We start from the raw sequence: 23207 nt of genomic DNA, 5'->3' as shown, positions 1-23207 counted from the left end.
CCCATTCTGGTCTACAGGTGGTGGTCTTGATCTCTCTGGGGGGGTTAAGCTGATTTTAAACGCTGGAGAGGAAAGCTCTCCTGGTCCACGTCTCTGTTTCTATACCCCTATGCATCGTGCTGTATTTCATGTACTTGATGTCAGCTGCTACCTTTGTTTACCTGATGACTGATTAGCTTTTGAATGGCAGGATCAGCCAATAGGAGCAGGTTAATGATTTTAGATCTGAGTGGCTTCTTATGCATTTCACTGTGTTTATGAAAACTTCCTAATCAAACCAGGACTCAGCTGATAAAAATGTTATAAAGCATATTGTTTACCTCCATGTGAAGCCTTCACGCTACTTCTCTGCGCTCTGGTTTTTAAAGATGCCAGGCTGAATGAGCGTTCTGTGCAGCAGCTGCTGCTGAGAGAGCTCAGGCTGCTTCAGATGATGCAGAGAAAAGCTGATTTTCATGCTGGTTTTTGGCTCAACAGGCCCCGGCTTTGTGGACGCTCAGCAGCTGACTGCCTCATGCTGGAATCAGAAGTTAAAACCAGAACGACAGATATGATCTGTGACCTCTCTTTAATTTGCTTCTCTTTAGATACAGTGAAGAAGAAATGGCAGCCCATCTAGACCATAAGGTAAGTTTAGAGACGCTACAACACAAGCAGCAACACTCCTGTAAGCTCTGTAAACACAACAGGTGCTCAGCTGGGGAACTGGTTAGATGGTCACCTTAACTATTTGCTTTTTGTTGGTTAAAGGCTTTGTTGGGTGGTTGATTGTTTAAATGATTGGTTGGTTGGTTGGTTAGCTAGTGTGTTGGTTGGTTAGATGATTGGCTGGTTTGTTGGATCGGAGGTTGGCTGGTTGGCTAGTTAGTGTGTTGGTTGGTTGGTTGGTTAGTTAGTTAGTGTGTTGGTTGGCTGGATGATTGATTAGTTTGTTGTTTGGATAATTGGTTAGTTGGTTGGTTGGTTGGTTGGTTGGTTGGATAGAAGGTTGGTTGGTTGGTTGGTTAGTTAGTGTGTTGGTTGGTTGGTTTGTTGGGTGGATGATTGGTTGGTTGGTTGGTTGGTTGGTTGGTTGGTTGGTTGGTTGGTTGGTTGGTTGGTTGGTTGGTTGAATGGAAGGTTGGTCTGTTGGTTAGATAGATTGGTTAGTTAGTTAGTTAGTTAGTTAGTTGGATGGAAAGTTGGTCGTTTCTTGGTTGATTGGATGAAAGGTTGGTTGGTTAGTGTGTTGGTTGGTTGGATGATTGGTTAGTTGGATGGAAGGTTGGTTGGTTAGTTGGTTGGTAAGTGTGTTGGTTGGTTGGATGAGTGATTAGTTTGTTGCTTAGTTAATGTGTTGGTTGGTTGGATGATTGGTACGGTGAACTTCATTGCATTAACCAGAAGAACTTGTGATTGGTTGGTAGGTTTGGCTTGTTAGTTGGTAAAACTGTAGGATTTGATGGAGCTGCTGGTGTGACGCTGTCCAACTTGTGTTCCAGACCAGTGCCTTACAAAGAGTTTCCAGTCTACCTTTGGTCCGCTCAGCGTTACAGTCGGTGACATCAGCATATCTGGGGGTTAAAGATCGCTACCCTCTGCTGGGTCTGGTGGGAGGAGTGGCAGAGGTCGGAGTTCTCAGCATCTCAGAAGAGGCCCTAAGACAAGCCACACCTCTTCTCCAGAGTCTGGAGCCTCAGAGTATGTAAAAATTCATCTTAGTGTATGATTGATACTACTAATACTAACACTGCTCGGTTGTAGAAATGTGTATGAGTAAGTGATGAATCAGTCATTTCTGTCCACAGTCACCCATGTGTTTTAATTTTCTCTGCAGTTGAAGTTGCCAACAGTTTTGCTCTTGAAGGTCTTGACATCCTGGAAAGAAACTTTCCAATCCTAAACCAGTCGACAGAAGAGGTTTGTGCTGCTCTCACGTCTGCTACTGATCAGATAGCTTATTAGTTCTGTTTGTGTTTAATCAGTCAAGTTTTGCATCTTTAAAGGTTTTCATGGATCCACTCTGCAGATTGAGTCAGCTGTTTGCTCACAGATCAGCTGATCTTAGGTTAATTCTGCTCCTCAGGTGATGACTCACTTGAAGGACGCTCTTTTCTTGACCCTGGACGACATGCAGATGTGGGTGGATGGAGCTCTGGATCAGCTGGAGCATCTGGGTGATGCAGTTCGGACGACCCTACAGCAGCTGCAGGAAACTGAGGTGGGCCAAGCCGCCTCATCAGGACTGGACAACGTGCTGAGTCGTTTGGAGGATGCCACTGCATATTACCTGCCCCTCCCACCTTTGCTGCGTGAGTACAAAATCTGTTTTAGACTCCTTGGAGTGACCAAACAACAAAAATTTACCCCATTATGTTTCTGATTATGTCAAGGAAAAAGAGCTTAGTCAAAAATTCTCTAGAACCGCCCCTGAGGTGAAACATTGTTCCTCAAAGTTTCTTCAGGCAAATTATTTTACAATAAACACAGAAATGAATTTAGTGTTTTTAGTCCTCTGTGTTATAATGATTCATATTTCTGTATTCACATTTAGAAGAGGAAAATAATTTAAAAGGAACAAATTTGACTAATCACAGAAAATGTTTGGAACATTTTGATGTAAATCACATTTGGATCACATGAATGAATGAATGAATGAATGAATGAATGAATGAATGAATGAATGAATGAATGAATGAATGAATGAGTGAAAAGGTGTAAATGGGTTGCTTTAATGTCTTGTCAGAAAAATAGTAAATATTATCCTTGATTAAACCTTTAATTAAACATTGAAAAAAGAGGAAATATTTTAAAATTTTGACAGATAAAGTCTGAGGGGCTCATGAGCAACATGTTTCCCATGAGTCTGAAAATTTATCAGCTTCTGTGTGTGGCGAGGTCAACCAGCAGAGGGCGCCAACGGTCTGAAGCTTCCTCCACTGCTTCTGCACCGTCTCCATTCAGCTCCATCTCTTTACACCATTTAAACTTTTTTTTATATCAGAAACTTTGGGTGAGTGAACCAGAGCAGAAAGTCACATGACGTTGATCACACTGAAAGTGAAAAGTTGAGCGTGAATATGACAGGCGTGAAAATCTGACACTGAGGGGGCTTTTGTAAGAGTTTCTGTTTCAGAGGAACAAATGTGTTTAATGCTGTTCTTCTGTCTTAATGAGGACCAGGTTTAGTTTTAGACATGGACAAGTATGATATTCAGTCTGATATCAGCTCGAAAGGAAACCTGATAAATCTGAAGATAAGTCTAAAATATGAACAGTCCATCCATCCATCCATCCATCCATCCATCCATCCATCCATCCATCCATCCATCCATCCATTCATCCATCCATCCATCCATCCATCCATCCATTCATCCATCCATCCATTCATCCATCCATCCATACATACATCCATCCATCCATCCATCCATCCATCCATCCATCCATTCATCCATCCATCCATCCATCCATCCATCCATTCATCCATCCATCCATTCATCCATCCATCCACCCATCCATCCATCATCCATCCATCCATCCATCCACCCACCCATCCACCCATCCATCCATCCATCCACCCATCCATCAACCATCCATCCATCCATCCATCCATCCATCCATCCATCCATCCATCCATCCATCCATCATCCATCCATCCATTCATCCACACACCCATCCATCCATCATCCATCCATCATCCATCCATCCATTCATCCACCCACCCATCCATCCATCATCCATCATCCATCCATCCATCCATCCATTCATCCACCCATCCATCCATTCATCCATCCATCCATCCATCCATCCATCCATCCATTCATCCACACACCCATCCATCCATCATCCATCCATCCATCCATCCATCCATCCATCCATTCATCCACCCATCCATCCATCATCCATCCATCCATCCATCCATCCATCCATCCATCCATCCATCCATCATCCATCATCCATTCATCCACCCACCCATCCATCCATCATCCATCCATCATCCATCCATCATCCATCCATCCATTCATCCACCCACCCATCCATCCATCATCCATCCATTCATCCACCCATCCATCCATTCATCCATCCATCCATCCATCCATCCATACATCCATCATCCATCCATCATCCATCCATCCATTCATCCATTCATCCACCCACCCATCCATCCATCCATTCATCCACCCATCCATCCATTCATCCATCCATCCATCAATCCATACATACATCCATCCATCCATTCATCCATCCATCCATCCATTCATCCATCCATCCATCCACCCACCCATCCACCCACCCACCCATCCATCCACCCATCCATCATCCATCCATCCATCCATCCATCCATCCATCCATTCATCCACCCACCCATCCATCCATCATCCATCATCCATCCATCCATCCATCCATTCATCCACCCATCCATCCATTCATCCATCCATCCATCCATCCATCCATACATCCATCATCCATCCATCATCCATCCATCCATCCATCCATTCATCCACCCATCCATCCATCATCCATCCATCCATCCATCCATCATCCATCATCCATCCATCCATCCATCCATTCATCCACCCATCCATCCATCCATTCATCCATCCATCCATCCATCCATCCATCCATCCATCCATCCATAGTCATGATGAGTCTTTGTTGTCCGTTAGGTCAGGAATGGGAGATGAGGGTGCAGGAGTTAGAGGATGAAGACGAGGATGACGAGCCCAGCCTGTGGATCAGGGTCCGCAGCCTCCTGCTGGCCCTCAGCCTGCAGCTTTACTATCGTATGATGAAGATCAGAGAGCTGCTGCAGATAGCTATGGGGACGATGGGAGACGCCGCTGACAAGGTGAGTCCCAATGACAAGTCCAACTGGACACCAGTAGATCCAGTTAAACCAGAACGAAGTGTGTCTGTGCTTTCTGCAAACGTTACTGACATCTAGTGGTAAACCCGAAGATAGCAACCATCTCACATCCTATCAGACACCATGCAGTAACAGAATCTGTACCAGCGTCAGAGGTTACCTGTCAGAGAGAATCTAGATTCTGTCCTCCCAGTTTTCATTTGGTTAACTCAATAACTTCAGAAGTTTGACCCTCTTTGTGTTTTCTTCTGTTTAAGAAGGTCTATCTAAATGCTGCTGCATCACCTCCATTTTCCTCCAACTTTAAAACATTACTGATAACTTGGTGTTTCTCTTTCGGGTCGCGCTCTGAGCAGCTCTTCTTCTTCTTTGTGCCTTTGATGGTGTAAAATCTGTGTTTTCCTTTGTAGGCTGCACAGATAGATCTGGTCCCAGGCCTCGCAGGTTACACACCTTTAATTCTCCCTTCAGCTTCTCTGAAATCTGAACTATTTCTTTTCTGTTTTACTGGGTGTGGTTGTTCCATTTAAACGTCACCGTGACTCTCTCTCTCTGTGTTATGACACCTCTCTCGCCCCTCACACGTCCATCTGTTGTGATGCTTCAGATTCAAACTTTACAACCAGATGGCACAAATTCTGCTTGTTGTCATTATCATGAGGAGGCAGTGTTTCTGCAGCAGGCGTCCAGTTGACCTCTAAACAGCAATGCATTCATTTCCCATAACGCTTATTACAATTTAGAGCGGCCGGGTAGTTAAAATTATATAAAAACTATATACAGTATTAAAGGAATAAAAAATAACAAATAGAAAAAAACTAGGATAAAAAAATTAATAACAAAAAATAAATTAATATAAAATAAATTAATAGTAAATCAATAAATGAAAATATGTAAAAAGATCAAATTAAATAAATTACAAAAGAAAATTCAATACAAAAAAACATCAATAGAATATAATTAATTGAATACATGACTAACAAACAGACAAATAATAAATAAAAAATATAAAAACAGGTCATAAATTAATACAAGATAATACAAATGAATACAAAATAAATGAATAACAATAAATTCTATAATAAATAATAAATTAATTGCATAAACAAACATAAATAGAAGTAAATGAATAAAAGAAAAGAAAAGAAAAGAAAAGAAAAGAAAAGAAAAGAAAAGAAAAGAAAAGACAGACATCATGGGGTTAGAGTTTTTTTCATTTTCTGAAACACTAAACCGTGTTGCCTGAACCCACTGCCTGAATCAATCCTTTTTTAGTAAAACCAACACGTTTCCATTGTTTCACCTGTGCTGCATAACGGGGAGCTCAGGTGTTACAAGTCAAACACAGTTAAAGCACAAGCGTCACTGGCTGAACACGACAGGTCAAAATTGATTTCACCTTATAGCATGAGGGCACCAATAGATACATAAATACATACATATATATATGATTATAACATGGTCTGGGTGAATACACGATGCTGATTGGCTGGAGGGTGTCCACTAAAAAGTGACAATGGACACCTATAAAAGAAGTTCCGGTCAAATAGACTTATTGTTGTAAATCACTGCGCTGACTAAACGGTAGTTGGTAACCATGGGTTACTGAGATGTAACAGCATCACAATCTTTATTTCTGGTGGCCTCCACCTATTTTGTTTTACTTAAAGATGCTTTCAGTGATTTCACCAACAATGTGAAGGGAAACTGATCTGACTACCAATCCTCCACGTCATCGTCTCCTCATGTAGCAAAGAGAATTTTATCATCCATTCAAATCGGTATAAAATAAATACAAACTATTTTTTATTTACTATTATTAATTCAGAACAATTTTTTCTATTATATCATGTTTTTTTCAACGCTCAGCTGATCCCCTCCTTCCTCAGGGCCTACCTGGATGTGTTCAGGTGAGGTGGGGGGTCTGTTTTTAACCTCTTCGTTTGCCTGCCTTGATTATTTGACCAAAACAGTGAAATGAATAAAATCCAGAGTTTCTTCAGAAATATGAGCTAATATGGAGCAAAGTGAGCCAGCTTATATAAACAAAGTTTAGAAGAGACAACAAGCTGATGTTCCACAACTTTCCATCAGACGAGCTGACCGACCACCTCGTCTCTGAAAGAACTGGATGACGTACTGTCCACCCCTCTGCTCTCCAGTCTCAGCTTTTTTCTTTAAACTTCACGATTTTTTGAGGCATCCTGCCGTCTTACCATCCACTTGCTGTCTGTCTGTATCAGCTGATGGAGCAGCTGATGGAGCAGGTTGTGGGGGGGGGGGGGGGGGGGGGGGGGTTCAGAAATGTTTCCAAAGCAAAGAGACTTAGTGACACCAAGGCATTGTAACTAAAATGTTTGTGATTGTACGTTTATCATTGAGTATTAGACCATTTTGTTAGTATTACAGCTGCATTGAGGCCTTTCTGGACCCCTGTCAGTCCCCTCAGTCCTTCCCCTTTACCCCCCCTTTTCGGCGCCCCAGTCAGTCAGTCAGCTTGTACAGCTCAGTTTTCAGCTCCATGCTCATCTTTGGGGCTGCAGAAAGACCAGCACAGGAAACACAACGTAAAACTGAACCAGTGCATGAACCAGAGAAGCGGCTTCATCTGCTCAGCTGTTTGCAGGATTGTTTCCTTCCCTGGTTTCTGCTGACGATGATCAGCTGTTAATAATCAAATGTTTGAGCTGCAGCTTCTGATCTGTTTGATTCTCTAATATCTTCCAGGAGCAGTTAGCTGAAACAATGCTGCAGGTCTGGTAGCTGCACAGCACTCAGAGCTTTATGGTGCTGCAGGTCCTGAGACAGAGGTTAACCCTCACAGCTTCCACACGGAGCATGTTGGACTCAGCCACCGAACACCTGATTCCTTCAGTACCATCTGCAACCTCATCTGTGACTTTTCCTGCACTGACCCTCCTGAATGTTCAGTGTCTGCATCAGGGGTGTCCCAAGTCCTGGAGGGCTGCCATCCTGCAGGTTTTGGATGTTTCCTGCTGCAGAGCCTGAATCAGATTAATGGGTCAACTTGTTTGGGCAGAACTTGACAACAAGCTGCTGAGGAGAGACGTTTAATCTGATCTACAACGCTGAACATGAACCAGAAACAAGCTGCTTCATTGTTTACGTGATGCACTGCTGCACGTCCTTGTGTAAACGCGATTATTCCCAACACATACACTGGGATCTGCAGCACGTAGCCCGTCCTCCGCCTCTCTTCCCAGCACTGATACTTCAGCATCTGCACGAGCTGCTGTCGCCATGGAAACCTAGTTGACGCTGATTGGAACAAAAAGATTTTGATCAAAATGTTGCTTCTAAAAAGTGACAAAACCAGCAATTTTATTAAGAGTTGAGGACGTGTCTCCTGTGTCCTTAGACTAAATGATGAAGTCCTCATTTAACCCTTAAAACCCCAAACAATGTTTTTACAATGTTTTTGTTCTGCCTTTTTTATTTAATCTAAACCCTCCTGTAGAAGCCAAACCTTTTAATCCCAGTCATCATGCAGACACCATTTCCATGTTTCCACTTTTCCTCATTTCTAGTTATTTCTTCTACTATTTACCTGCTAAGTTATCCTCACTAAACCAACTCCAGCTCAGCCGATTTTTGGCACCAGGTTTGACAGGAAGTGGCTTCATCATCATGTCCAGGTCTAAATAGAGGTCTCTTAGCAACATCGTAGTGATGGTGATGTTTTTATGGTGAAATGTGATAAATAATGCTGTTATCATGGATCATTGTGGATTTACCAGATAGAGTCTCTGAATAAAACTACATTTAGTGGCTGGATTGTAAACCTCCTGGATGGGATAGAAATGCTGGAAAACTTCCGTAGATCAGCTGAAGGGTAAAATATCCATCACATTTACCCCACAGAGCTACACACCACCACTGCTGGTGGAGGAGGAGATGGACCTCGGGGAGGCCTGCTGAGGTTTGAGTGTTAAAATGAGGAAAACTGTAAATGTGAACTTCTGTTTGCTAAAATCAGAGATGTTGATGATGAAGTTGTCTGGATGTTTCTTCAGAAACATGATTCAGACGTGAAGCCGAACATCCTGTCGGGGCAATGTCTCCGTCCACGTTTGTCTCCTCAGGATTCATCCACCAACAGATTTGCATCAGTTTGGTGAAACAGCAGCTGCTTCCTAAAATAAACTGAACATTTGAGATAAAAATCTGAACTCGTGATGCAGAGCAAGTAAACAGACATGCAGACGTGACTCAGCTGCTCCCACAGGAACAGTCCTGGACTTTTATCCTTCTGAGGACCAGGAATCTTTTCTGTCTCTGGAACGGAGCTTCAGATGCCCGTTGGATGGGATTCAGGTCAATTCTGTCCAAATAACATAAAACACTCACTTTAAATCCCAACATGGGCTTTACGAGAATATATTGAATGAATAGAACTTTATTTTAATCCAGTTATTACTCATCTTAAATAAGTCTGATGTTTGTAGAGCAAAAAGCTGAATAAATAAATGTACTGAAGCTGAGTCATAGTAAATAATTAGTTCTGTTAAAAGACAATAAATTCAGCCTTTTACCTGCAATTTAGAAGCCAAGTGCCTTCTACAACAAAAAAACAACAAATAATAATAATAATAATAATAATAATAATAATAATGTTAATAATAATATTAATAATAATAATAATAATAATAATAATGTTCATAATAATAATAATGTTAATAATAATAATGTTCATAATAATAATAATGTTAATAATAAAAACACTTTGACCCTTAAGTGTCTTTGGACCCTGAACCCCACGTTGCCTCTCAGTGTGTTTATCGGGGTATGAGTGTGTGTAAATGGGTGAATGTGACAGGTAGTGTGAAGCTCTTTGTGTGGTCAAGCTGACTGGAAAAGTGCTGTATAAGTAAAAGTCCACTCACAATTTAAATCAAACACTATAAAAATCTTTTGTTATGTCAGCTACAATAAAAAAAAGGCTTAAAAGCTTTACAAGAATACCAGAGATTTAATCTGTCCAAACACCAAGTAAAGAAGTAAAACTTGTTTAATAATTCACCACCAAGAAAACCCCCCAAATAACCCCCAAAATAGTGACAATAAATGAAACAGTTCAAATCCAGTAAAAACTGGTCAAGTTCACCTTCCTGAAACAACTTCCCAGAAATTCCTCAATGCTTCAGAAACAGCTCATCAGCTGCATGAAAAATGACAATAATGTTCTATAAACAGCTAAAAGTCTGAGTAACGCTGCTCAGAAATTCCCACCAAAAGTGCAGAAATAGCTGCTGCGGTTGAGCTGTGGGAATAATTACGCTGGAGATAAAGTGTGTTTGTAGCAGCTACGTGAGCAGAAAGAAGTTTCTTCATCGTGCAGAACAACCAAACAAACATGGAGTCTGATCAGATGCAGCTTGATTGGCAGCTCGATGCTGCTCGCTGACTTCACAGGTCCCACTCACAGCTGATTCCACACAAATTCTCCTAAAACCTTAAACACAGAGAAGAAAGATCTCAGTTGGGCTTCAGTTCATTTCTGGAAGCTTTCAGCTTTTAGAGAAATAGAAAGCTGTAAAACGAGACGTGAAGACGAGTCATGACATCCAGCACGTTCAGTCTGGATGCGAAGCCCACACAGACTGGGGCAGGACCAGGAAAACCAGCTCCATTACAGATAACTGGATCTGCTTCCTCTGCAGACGGCTGTAATTAAAGTGCTTCTGTGCCTACGTGCTGCATGAAGCATCGCAGCTGATGGAGTGATAACCAGTAAGCTCTGCTCAGATCCCAGTTTCTGCTGCTGTGAGTCATCATCAGCTCACATCTCACATCACAGCGAGAGTGGTCGCTGACCACGTCTTCACATGGATTCACACACATTTCATACAGTAACGGTTCAGATGAGGAGGACATGCTAACATGCTAACATGCTAACATGCTAACAAATCAAACTGTTATTATTCACAAAACAGAAACTTAAAGTTTGTATGGGGCTGAGACTTGTTCCTCTCCAGCATCCAGCAGCTTCTAGAAGCTCCTCCAGCAGCAGGAAACTGCAGTCGTGGTTTCTGGATGATGTGATCAGTCCCTCTCAGTGGTGGTGGAGGAATTCTGCTCCGTCCTTCTTTCCAGTGTTGCTTCAGTTCATTGAGGTTTGAAGCATCTGGAGGTCCCAGAGACCTCCTTCCCCTCCAGCCTTTCTGGTTCCTGTAGCCAGGATGAGGTCTGGACTCTGACTGGACCAGGTCAACACCTGGTTCTGGTGTAGATCTGCTGCTGTGTTTGGGTTCTTTGTCCTGCTGCATGAGCCAGTTTCAGCTTTAGTGTTGGAAAGATGGACTCACTCACTAGAAGACTTTGGCATCCAGAGGAGTTCATGGTCCATCAATGACTGCAAGACTCCAGACCATCATCCCTCCACCGCCGTGCTGTCTGTTGTTATGAGGTGTTTAAGGACCAAACATGTCCACTCTGGTCTGGACTGTCCAGAGGACCTGGTTTCAGAAGCAGATGCAGCTTTGCCAACCTAAGCCGTGCTGCCATGTTGTTTTTTTTTTCTCCTGCAACCCTTCCCAACAAGGAAGGTCCAGTCTGTTTCTAACTGGACTGTCATGAACTTTAACATTTAACCTGCTAACTGAGACCTGGACAGTCTGAGATGTCCCAGACTGCAGACATGTTTGGGCAGAATCTGGGCTACTTCTGGCTCAGATATGGTACCGGCATGTGTTGTGTGGGCCACATGTGGTCCAGATGTCAGTTGTTGGCCTGGGTGTGGATTACGGCTACCAGAAGTGGTCCGGATACAAAGATCATGGTAATTTCCTTGTGGGCCACATGTGATGGTCATGAGTCAAAACCACAAAAAAAAAAGGTTCCTCTGAGCTTTGCTCGGTCTGAACTTGCTCTGAACTTGCTGGGATGTCCACATCTGTCTTGTATGTTTTCCTTGTGTGAATAAGCGTCCTTGCTGCAAAATGAGTCCAGATAGTTGGGAAATGACCTGCTAACCCTACGTGATGGACACTCCGCTTACCAATAGGAGTCCATAGTTTCATCAGTCAGACCTTTCACAGCTTCCCAAACCAGCGGGTGGTCTCTGTGTCCTTCAAACTGCTGTGATGGCCATGTCATAACATAAATCTTATTTCTCCAACGTTGGGTGAATGGTTAAGTGAAAGCACTCAACTCCAACGGGGTGTTAATCTTGTATTTTTGTCACGAGAAATTCTGTTTTTCTGTCGTCCAGTCAACAGACTGAATTGTGACCGCAGCAGCTCCATCCTAACCATCCCGTTCTCCTATGGACCTGCTACTGAAGGGGGCCCAGATATGGGATGGTTCCGTTCAGTTTATGGGCCCCTTTTATGATAGAATCCATCAGTCATTTTTTAACAAAAACAAAACACCTTCAGAAGCTGGAAAACTGCTGAACCCTTTAAACTCCAATCCCAGAAAAAAATGGGAAGAGAAATCTAATTCTTTGTATCTGAAGTCTTTATTTGGCCTTTTAACAAAATGTAAAACAATAACCAACAACAATTATTTTTTTTATATTTACTGTTTATTACCGCGTGATGGCAGAGTTATTGTAGTACAAATGGTGTCCAGAGAAGAGGGAGGGGTGGTGGAGGGTATTTGTGGGTGGGTGGGTGGAGAGAAGGTGTAGGGGGTGGGGGTGGGTAAGGGGAGGAAGGGGGGAGTGGTAGATGGTGCCCTGGTTCTCGGGGTGTGTGGCTGGAACATTGGGGTGGGTGCTGGTTGTCTGGGGGCCCGGGTCTCTGGGCCACCCTAGTCTGCCTCTAGCCTCCGTGGAGGTGTGGTCACATCAGCAGGATCACACTCATCTCTGATCTTCCTCCTTCCTCATCCTCTGCATGATGACTCAGCACTGAGGTGTCCAGTGTGTTTATACACTAAGAGATGCTTTGGTTCAGGTGTGTGTGTTTCTGGTTCTTTGGTTGTTGTTGTGATTCATGTTGTTGTTGCTGTCTTGGTTATTCTTTAGGAACTCCTGATGGTTGTCTGCTTAGTTTACCTGTAAAAGCTGTAGGAAATTCTCTGTTGTGTTTCTGTACAGGTGTAGCAGCTGCTTGTCTGCTGTTAGGTTGGATTAAAGGCTTGTTGCTTCTACAACTGGTCAGGACGGGACAGTTAGGGCGCGGATATAATCTGTAAACTGTAAGCCTCATTGCGTTTCCACAGCCAACCGTTACCTGAGAGGTGGAGTATCAGCTGGATGGAAATAGAATCCATCAGTAGAAACGGGGCTTTAGTCTCTGCTTTCTTTTTTCTACATTCCTGTCCCCTCTGGTCAGGTCCAGCACGATTATGTACATTCCATGGTTCAAATTTAATAAATCAGATTAAAAAACACATAAATAAATAATTAATCATTTCATTTAATTTTTGTGTAGCTTAGTCCAATTAAGGGTTGCGGGGCAGCTGGAGCCTATCCCAGGAATTAACAGGCGAGAGGCAGGTTCACCTGGACAGGTTTCCAGTCAATCACAGGGAGACAAACAGCCACTCACACTCACCGGTTAAACGGACATCAACGTCTTTGGAAGGTGGGAGGAAGCCGGGTACCCGCAAAGAACCCATACATACACGGAGAGAACATGCAAACTCCACACAGAAAGGCCGCTATACATACATACATACATATATATATATATATATGTGTGTGTGTGTGTGTGTGTGTGTGTACATATAAAGTCAGATTATCAAGAGGATTTTTAAACCCATAAAGCTCCCCTTGGTAAAGCACAACACAGCAGCCAGACTTTCTTTCTGCTGCTACTGTGCTGGAATGGACAAGGTTAAAAAAAAAGAAAAATGGGAGATAATTCTAATTTTTTAAATCAGAAGTCTTTATTTAGCCCTTAACAAAGTGTAAACAATAACAAAAATAATTTCTGTATATTTACCCTGTTTCTTATATAGTATATTTTATTACTGCGTGATATGTCAGAATTATTGTAGTGCAAAAGGTGTCCACCAGGAGTCTGAGGACAACTATTAGATTGTGTTCAACAGGGCTTTGAGCAAGATTTTTTTTTTACCATAAAGTGATGCAAAAGGTCTCAGAGACTGTATGTTTCTGTATGTATGTATGTATGTATGTATGTATGTATGTATATATGTACGTATGTATTATACATACCACATTAAAGGGTTAAAGACTACAACAAAGTCTGGCTGTTGAGACGAAATGAGAACTGGATCAGGACTAAAGTACATGAATCAGCATCAAGTCAATAGAAATTAAATTTCCTCCCTAAATAAAACAATCCAGCACCAGTAAATGCGAAGTGGAGTCAAACCAGCATCACTGAACTGACGTCTGCAGATGTCCTGGTTTGGCTGTTTGGGGATTTTTGGGATTGACTCCATCCTGGTGAGAGAGTTCTCGTCCTGTTGTACAGAGCTGTTGTAGATGTGGACGGAAAGTTTGACCCGTCTCCTCACTGATGTTGAAAGATGTGTGAGAACAACAACATACTGTAAACAGACGCTCTTTGATGCATCAGCTGATCACGTTTCTGTAACAGCTGAAAAGCAGATTTTTGTTGTCAGCTTGTTCAGACTAATGAGGATCCTCCACCTCATCACGTGTTGATCTGGCTGGTTGTCAGGAGGTCAGAGGTCATAATTAACCGTCTCCCTTTGACCCAAATACCTGACAAAAGCCTGCAGAGTTTCCCAGGACTGACCTGAGAACAGTTTCTACCTGAAGGTCTGATGACACCAGATTGAGTTTAAATGAAAAGAAAAACACTTTATTTATCCTCTGAGGTTAATTATAATGTTAGCAGGTTTTTATCTTCTTTTTATTCAAACTAATATTAGAAAATATTAACTCTTAAATCTTATTCTACTTGTTTTGTTTTTTGTTTGTTTTTTAATCTAAACCAGTCTGAAGAAGTTTGCTTTGAGATTGTTGACAGAGAAGGTCAGAGGGAGCTGCATTGTGTCTGTGGATTTAGAGGAAGCATACGACAGGGTGCTGAGAGAGGAACTGTGGTCCTGTATGAGAAAGTCTGGAGTGGCAGAGAAGTATGTTAGAGACTAAAATGTTGAGGTTCTCTTTAGGAGTGACAAGGATGGATAGGATCAGGAATGAGTGCATCAGAGGGACAACACATGTTAGATGTTTTGGAGATAAAGCCAGAAAGACCAGACTGAGATGGTCTGGATGTGTACTGAGGAGGGATAGTGAATATATCAGTAGAAGGATGCTGAGGTTGGAACTGCCAGATAGGAGGCCTACAGGAAGACTAAAGAGGAGCTTTGTAGATGTTGTTGGGGAGGACATGAAAGTGGTTGGTGTGAGAGAAGAGGATGCAGAGGATAGGGTTAGATGGAAGCTGTGGTGACCCCTAAAGGGAAAAGCCGGAAGGAAAGAAGAAGAAGTCTGAAGAAGCTGAACCCTTTTAATGCCAGCCAAAACCCAGACATTATGTTTTCAGTATAGCCTCAACAATCTAAGCTCTCTGATTGGTGGAAAGTCTGACAGGAAGTGGCTTCATCATCATGTCCAGGTCTAAATAGAGGTCTCTTAGCAACATAGTAGTGATAGTGATCTTTTTATGATGAAATGTGATAATGATCATGGATCATTTAGTCTCTGACTAAACACTTAATTTAGTGGCTGGATTGTAAACCTCCTGGACGGGATAGAAAGGCCTGGAAAACATTCGTAGATCAGCTAAAGGGTAGTTATCCATCACAGTTTACCCCACAGAGTTAGAGTTTTAAGGATTACTCATCAGTTAGTTTTGTTCCAGAAGCTGATATATATGTATTTATTTTGTTGATTTGGATAAAAGATTCTTACTAAAAGCTGCTGTTACCTCACTGTGTTGTAGAGGATGAGAAGAATCCTCCATGTTTTCTCTGGACAGTCAGCTCCAGGAGCTCCAGATCAGTCCCCAGAAAAGAACCAGAACTTCTGGATCAGTTTGTTTAGTTTCTTTAATTCTCTGGTTGTGTCTCTGCTGCCCCACCAGATGCTGCAAAGATGATTCTGTGATGGTATGAGACTGGATCAGGGTTCTACGATGGTTTGGGGTTGGATCAGGGTTCTGTGATGGTTTGGGGTTGGATCAGGGTTTTACGATGGTTTGGGGTTGGATCAGGGTTCTACAATGGTTTGGGGTTGGATCAGGGTTCTGTGATGGTTTGGGGTTGGATCGGGGTTCTGTGATGGTCTGGGGTTGGATCGGGGTTCTGTGATGGTCTGGGGTTGGATCAGGGTTCTGTGATGGTTTGGTGTTGGATCAGGGTTCTGTGATGGTTTGGGGTTGGATCGGGGTTCTGTGATGGTTTGTGGTTGGATCAGGGTTCTGTGATGGTTTGGGGTTGGATCAGGGTTCTGTGATGGTTTGGGGTTGGATCAGGGTTCTGTGAGGGTCTGGGGTTGGATCGGGGTTCTGTGATGGTTTGGGGTTGGATCAGGGTTCTGTGATGGTCTGGGGTTGGATCGGGGTTCTGTGATGGTCTGGGGTTGGATCAGAGTTCTGTGATGGTTTGGGGTTGGATCGGGGTTCTGTGATGGTTTGGGGTTGGATCAGGGTTCTGTGATGGTCTGGGGTTGGATCAGGGTTCTGTGATGGTTTGGGGTTGGATCGGGGTTCTGTGATGGTTTGGGGTTGGATCAGGGTTCTGTGATGGTCTGGGGTTAGATCGGGGTTCTGTGATGGTTTGGGGTTGGATCGGGGTTCTGTGATGGTTTGGGGTTGGATCAGGGTTCTGTGATGGTTTGGGGTTGGATCGGGGTTCTGTGATGGTTTGGGGTTGGATCAGGGTTCTGTGATGGTTTGGGGTTGGATCAGGGTTCTGTGATGGTTTTGGGATTGGATCAGGGTTTTACAATGGTTTGGGGTTGGATGGGGGTTCTGTGATGGTTTGGGGTTGGATCAGGGTTCTGTGATGGTCTGGGGTTGGATTGGGGTTCTGTGATGGTCTGGGGTTGGATCGGGGTTCTGTGATGGTCTGGGGTTGGATCGGAGTTCTGTGATGGTTTGGGGTTGGATCGGGGTTCTGTGATGGTTTGTGGTTGGATCGGGGTTCTGTGATGGTCTGGGGTTGGATCGGGGTTCTGTGATGGTTTGTGGTTGGATCGGGGTTCTGTGATGGTCTGGGGTTGGATCGGGGTTCTGTGATGGTCTGGGGTTGGATCGGGGTTCTGTGATGGTTTGGGGTTGGATCAGGGTTCTGTGATGGTTTTGGGATTGGATCAGGGTTTTACAATGGTTTGGGGTTGGATGGGGGTTCTGTGATGGTTTAGGGTTGGATCAGGGTTCTGTGATGGTTTGGGGTTGGATCAGGGTTCTGTGATGGTTTTGGGATTGGATCAGGGTTTTACAATGGTTTGGGGTTGAATGGGGGTTCTGTGATGGTTTGGGGTTGGATCGGGGTTCTGTGATGGTTTGGGGTTGGATCGGGATTCTGTGATGGTTTGGGGTTGGATCGGGGTTCTGTGATGGTTTGGGGTTGATCGGGGTTCTGTGATGGTTTGGGGTTGGATCGGGGTTCTGTGATGGTTTGGGGTTGGATCGGGGTTCTGTGATGTTTGGGGTTGGATCAGGGTTCTACGATGGTTTGGGGTTGGATCAGGGTTCTGTGATGGTTTGGGGTTGATCAGGGTTCTGTGATGGTTTGGGGTTGGATCAGGGTTCTACGATGGTTTGGGGTTGGATCAGGGTTCTGTGAGGGTTTGGGGGTGGATCAGGGTTCTGTGATGGTTTGGGGTTGGATGAAGGGAAACTCTTCATCATTCTGCATCGTCCATGTTAGAACATCCTGGAAGTGTTGGGAAAAGGAACGGGAATGTTACAGAGAGGGAAAAGATTTACTGAAGTGACTTTTTTTAAGGCTTGAAACGTACAAATGCCTCATACTGTAAAAATCTCTACCTTTTCCCCATAACACTCCTCTGTTTTTTATTTATTTGGGGGTTTTGAAGACATTTTGGAAATTAGGACTGATTCCTTCTCTGAGATATGTCCAAAACTGTCCCTGACCTCATTCCTGAGAGGACAAAAGCAAAATATTCCTGCCATGCGTGCTTCTGCACCCTCCTGTGGTGGTGTTGCTCTCTGGTGTCCTCACGTGTCGCATTCTTCTGCCAGCTTTAACTTGGTCCGAGTCCAGATCTTCTCCTCTGTTTTCTTCTGGGAAACTTCAGCGGCTGCCAGCTGGACTCAGATCCACTTCAGATCATCAGAACAAGAGAAAGTTTCCAGCTGACAAACAACAGGAGTGTCCTCAGCCAGACTCGACACTCATTCATTTCAGCCTAATTAATTCAATTAGAAAACAGCGAAAGATGTCAACTTTGCATGTCTCGCTCAGGGCAGCCAACAGTCCAGCATCTCCTGGGAAGACAAAGCAGAAACAGGGACCACATGGTAGGAACTTTTCCTCTTTTTGTTTTCATCAGGAGAGGAGGAGGTAGTGGAAAAAGAAGGAAAGGAGGTAAGAAGGGAAAGCCAGAAATAAGGGACCTTCAGTGGGTTGAAAACATCCACACGTGAAAGACAGGCACATGCACGTGGTATGAACTCACTGAACAGTATTTGTGTGCAGAAAAGCATCCCCATCAATACATGACTTGCTTTCCAGACTTTTGAGGCGGAGAAGTAGGTGATGTCTTCTCTGATTGGTCCTTTTATTAAATAAGTTAATTTCAGGATCAATCAAAAGCATTTTACAAGCTGTAAAATGTTAAATGTTATTCATCTTATTTATGTGACTTCTTGCAACACATAGAATAGTACATAAACTTAGCAGAAAAATGAAGGAAACTGGTATTTGGTGGATTGTTGAAACGATGCTTCCAGGAAATAAATCTTATACTTTGGAAAGCACATTTATTTTCTTTGAAATTGAGCCACGTGTGTAAGCAAAATGCGTTTGTGGGATAAGCAGCAAAGTTGAGTTTGTGGCTTGCATCCATGAAAAGGCTGCCGAACAGTGATTCTGCTGCTGACTCGTGCTTGGTGTTTATTAGATTGCATGACTGAAATCTGTAGCAGCTACTATTGAAGCTCCTTTTGCTTTTCATGTTCAAACATAAATACAAATCCAGTTTATGATACAGACCCAGAGGCAGCACAAGTCAAAAGGCCTTAAGCCTGAATATTTGGTCCGAGAAATTTAATTTTTTACCAGTCAGAACCCTCTTAGAGAAGCTTCCGGTCATTTCTTTAAGTGATAACTGCTGGTTGCGAAAGTCATTGCTCAGGTTCATATCCCTCATTGTCTGATCTCTAACTGTGATGTATTTCCCAGACTGACTTGTACAGGGTAAAGGCCCACTTATGCTCCCTTACATGCGTAAAAAGGTCGGTCTGTTTCAAGCGTCATACATCGCCACCCTCTCACTTCTATGCGTCTTTTACGTTGCCATCCACTACTCATCCACTAGTGGGCAGTGCTGAGTTCAGAGCTCAATCTCACGTTCTGGCGTCAGATAAGACACGGGTTGGTGGTGTTAAGCACCGCTATGAAGTTGTTTGCAACCACCAAACACGTACTAAACAAACAGCCTTTCAGTTGTCCTTGTCATCTTCTTCTTCTCTGTTTTTTTCCTCTTGCTGATCCCGTGGTTTGTGGTTGTGTTGCTCTGTTTGCTGTGTCGAGTAACAGATTCACAAGGCCCTCCAAACCGTTCCTTGAGACTGAAACAAATGTTTAGTGATGTCCCATAATGAATGTTTTCATTAAAAATCCTTATTAAATGTTAATAACAGTCCTAGTTCCCATCACTCCTCAACATAGTTGTATGGAATAGTTCTCCAGGATCCTAGGAGGACGTTCCAAAGCTAATCTTTTGATGTAACTGTCTTTAGCTTCGTTTTTTTTTATCAAGATGACCCCCCACTACTTCAGTAATGTAGCTGTTGTTGTACAGAAGTCCAAACTTTTAGTCTAGAAAACTGTGAAAACTACTCACTCCATGCTACTGGAAAGCCAATTGGTCAAAATAGAAATTAAATATTTATCCAATACTTGCTTCTGTAGACTTCTTCTAATTTGCTTCTAAAAGCAAATCAAAAACTTAGCAGATAAAAATGTGTCAAATCTAGGAAGTGGGAATTAACATCTGTCTGTTTCCTGCAGGTGGGTCTGAGCTGGGTCTTGGAACTGACCGGCGAGCTACTGCAGTACCTGCAGAGCCTCTTGGTGGCGCTGCTGTACCAAGTAGAGGGTCTCAGAGATACCACCATCAGAGAGATCAGAGATCGAGCTGCCATGTTGGCGGAGCTCAGACCGGTTCAACAGGTCAGAGAGCTCCCAGTCCAGGTCCAACAGGCACTCAAAGACCTGCAGGAACTCTCCAAGATCCTTTTGCAGCTGGTGATCAACACAACACCACTTTACAACATGGTGAGTCCAGAGAGGAGGAAGCACTCGTAAACACACCTGAAACACACTTTAAATACAACAGTAACAAACTTAACAATACCTGACACACACACACCTGAAACACAGCTAAAATATATTTGAACGACACCGTTAACACAGTTAAAACACACCTGAAACATACATGACACACACGATATACCTTTGACACACCTGAAACACACATGAAATGCACCTATAACAGTTTAACACACCTGTAAACCATTTAAAACTCACCTGTAAACAGTCTAAAACACACCTGTAAACAGCCTAAAATACACCTGTAAACAGTCTAAAACACACCTGTAAACAGCCTAAAATACACCTGTAAACAGTCTAAGACACACCTGTAAACAGTCTAAAACACACCTGTAAACAGGCTAAAACACACCTGTAAACAGCCTAAAATACACCTGTAAACAGTCTAAGACACACCTGTAAACATCCTAAAACACACCTGTAACACATGTAAAATACACCTGTAAATAGTCTAAGACACACCTGTAAACAGTCTAAAACACACCTGTAACACATTTAAAATACACCTGTAAACAGTCTAAGACACACCTGTAAACAGTCTAAAACACACCTGTAAACAGCCTAAAACACACCTGTAAACAGGCTAAAACACACCTGTAACACGTGTAAAAAACACCTGTAAACAGTCTAAAACACACCTGTAAACAGCCTAAAACACACCTGTAAACAGGCTAAAACACACCTGTAACACGTGTAAAAAACACCTGTAAACAGTCTAAGACACACCTGTAAACAGTCTAAAACACACCTGTAACACATGTAAAATACACCTGTAAACAGTCTAAGACACACCTGTAAACAGTCTAAAACACACCTGTAACACATTTAAAATACACCTGTAAACAGTCTAAGACACACCTGTAAACAGTCTAAGACACACCTGTAAACATCTTAAAACACACCTGTAAACAGCCTAAAACACACCTGTAAACAGGCTAAAACACACCTGTAACACATGTAAAATACACCTGTAATCAGTCTAAGACACACCTGTAAACAGTCTAAAACACACCTGTAACACATGTAAAATACACCTGTAAACAGTCTAAAACACACCTGTAACACATTTAAAATACACCTGTAAACAGTCTAAGACACACCTGTAACACGTGTAAAAAACACCTGTAAACAGTCTAAGACACATCTGTAAACAGTCTAAAACACACCTGTAAACATCCTAAAACACACCTGTAAACAGGCTAAAACACACCTGTAAACAGTCTAAAACACACCTGTAAACAGCCTAAAACACACCTGTAAACAGTCTAAAACACACCTGTAACACATGTAAAATACACCTGTAAACAGTCTAAGACACATCTGTAAACAGTCTAAAACACACCTGTAAACATCCTAAAACACACCTGTAAACAGGCTAAAACACACCTGTAAACAGTCTAAAACACACCTGTAAACAGCCTAAAACACACCTGTAAACAGGCTAAAACACACCTGTAAACAGGCTAAAACACACCTGTAACACATGTAAAATACACCTGTAATCAGTCTAAGACACACCTGTAAACGGTCTAAAACACACCTGTAACACATGTGAAATACACCTATAAACAGTCTAAGACACACCTGTAAACAGTCTAAAACACACCTGTAACACATTTAAAATACACCTGTAAACAGTCTAAGACACACCTGTAAACAGTCTAAAACACACCTGTAAACGGCCTAAAACACACCTGTAAACAGGCTAAAACACACCTGTAAACAGTCTAAAACACACCTGTAAACAGTCTAAAACACACCTGTAACACATGTAAAATACACCTGTAAACAGTGTACGTTACATTGAATAATTTGTGCTTCTTCTGTGTCAGCTGCAGCAGCCGACCCACCAGGAGGTGGAGGACTTCCTTAACCGGGAGGAATTTACTTCAGGCAGCTCATCTCGCCGTAGCTCAGTAAACAGTCTCTTCCTGAAGGCAATGGACGGCCGTCCTCGCCGCCGTCGTAGTCTTTACTCTCGTTCTAGCCGAGGCTCCGGAGGCCCCCTAACCCTCGACCCTCCCAACGGTCGCCGCTCCAGCCTGAAGGACCCCACCAACCCAGAGCTGGACAGCTTGGCCCTCCCTTCCGAAGGCAACGCCATCCGACGACCATCCGCTACCGAGCTGCTGCTCGCACCGCTCAAACAGTTTGTCTCCCAGAGCCAGAAGGCCTTTGAGTTCCTGAGCTCCAATTCCACCGACAACGCCGCCATCACTACGGAAGAAGAGGAATCTTAAACACCAGTCTGTGGTTTGACCCCACCCCAGTCCCAAGTCGATCATAACCTCTGACCCTGTCCCCTGACTGGTCTCAGCCTAGCGTCTCGGTCCGTGATGATGACATGCCTTTGCCTCAGCTGCTGCTGGTTTGTGCTTCGTGTTGAGCCAGAAAGCCGTTGACAAATTATCGCTCAGTCACTGATGCTGGAATTCTGATTCACTGAGGACACAATAGCTCTACAAACACCTGTAAGGAGTGGGGAATTATGGGTAATCAGAGAGACTGATGGGTACTTCAGTTCAATTGATTTTATACAATATTAGTGAAAAGCTTGTTTTCATCTAATTCTGTCAAAAACATGACTAATATGATTGCAGCACACAGTGTAATTCATTTACAAAAGTTTAATGGGGTTAACTAACCTAATGGTTCCCATGTGTTCATTTTATGTCTGGTTTTGTTTTTATTGAGTTAGTGATTCATCCAGATTGGCTCTGAACTGCTTGGTGGTAACAACAATATTCAGACAGGTTTTACTAAATTTGAGGCTTGAGCTAACAGACAGGAATTTATTCATATTAGAAGAAAAAGAACTGGACCGAGTACAGATCCCTGTGGGACACCTCTGAAATTTCAAAGGTGCAACAAATTTAAAACCGGTTGCCACTGAAAAAAAACACAACAGAAACTATTTCCATGTTTCCAC

The 23207-nt window shown here is 43.0% G+C and overlaps 1 protein-coding gene across 1 annotated transcript; it reads left to right on the top strand.

The window, feature by feature from the left end:
* Positions 1-376: 376 nt before the first annotated feature.
* Positions 377-23207, top strand: plin6 (perilipin 6). The gene is made up of 7 exons (XM_041987795.1): positions 377-627; positions 1482-1680; positions 1817-1899; positions 2066-2291; positions 4647-4828; positions 19958-20224; positions 22111-23207. Exons 1-7 carry the CDS (start codon positions 604-606, stop codon positions 22516-22518), a joined length of 1389 nt encoding a protein of 462 aa, XP_041843729.1. The 5' UTR covers positions 377-603; the 3' UTR covers positions 22519-23207.

The sequence above is a fragment of the Melanotaenia boesemani genome, chromosome 6 (assembly GCF_017639745.1).
Source record: "Melanotaenia boesemani isolate fMelBoe1 chromosome 6, fMelBoe1.pri, whole genome shotgun sequence".
In the NCBI taxonomy this organism is placed as follows: domain Eukaryota; kingdom Metazoa; phylum Chordata; class Actinopteri; order Atheriniformes; family Melanotaeniidae; genus Melanotaenia; species Melanotaenia boesemani.
This window is presented reverse-complemented; position numbering and strand designations above follow the sequence as displayed.

Coding starts and splice junctions, on each gene's coding strand:
- plin6 (XM_041987795.1), top strand. CDS start 604: ATGGCAGCCCATCTAGACCATAAG. Junction 628..1,481: donor CAGCCCATCTAGACCATAAG/GTAAGTTTAGAG, acceptor CTTGTGTTCCAG/ACCAGTGCCTTACAAAGAGT. Junction 1,900..2,065: donor TAAACCAGTCGACAGAAGAG/GTTTGTGCTGCT, acceptor TCTGCTCCTCAG/GTGATGACTCACTTGAAGGA.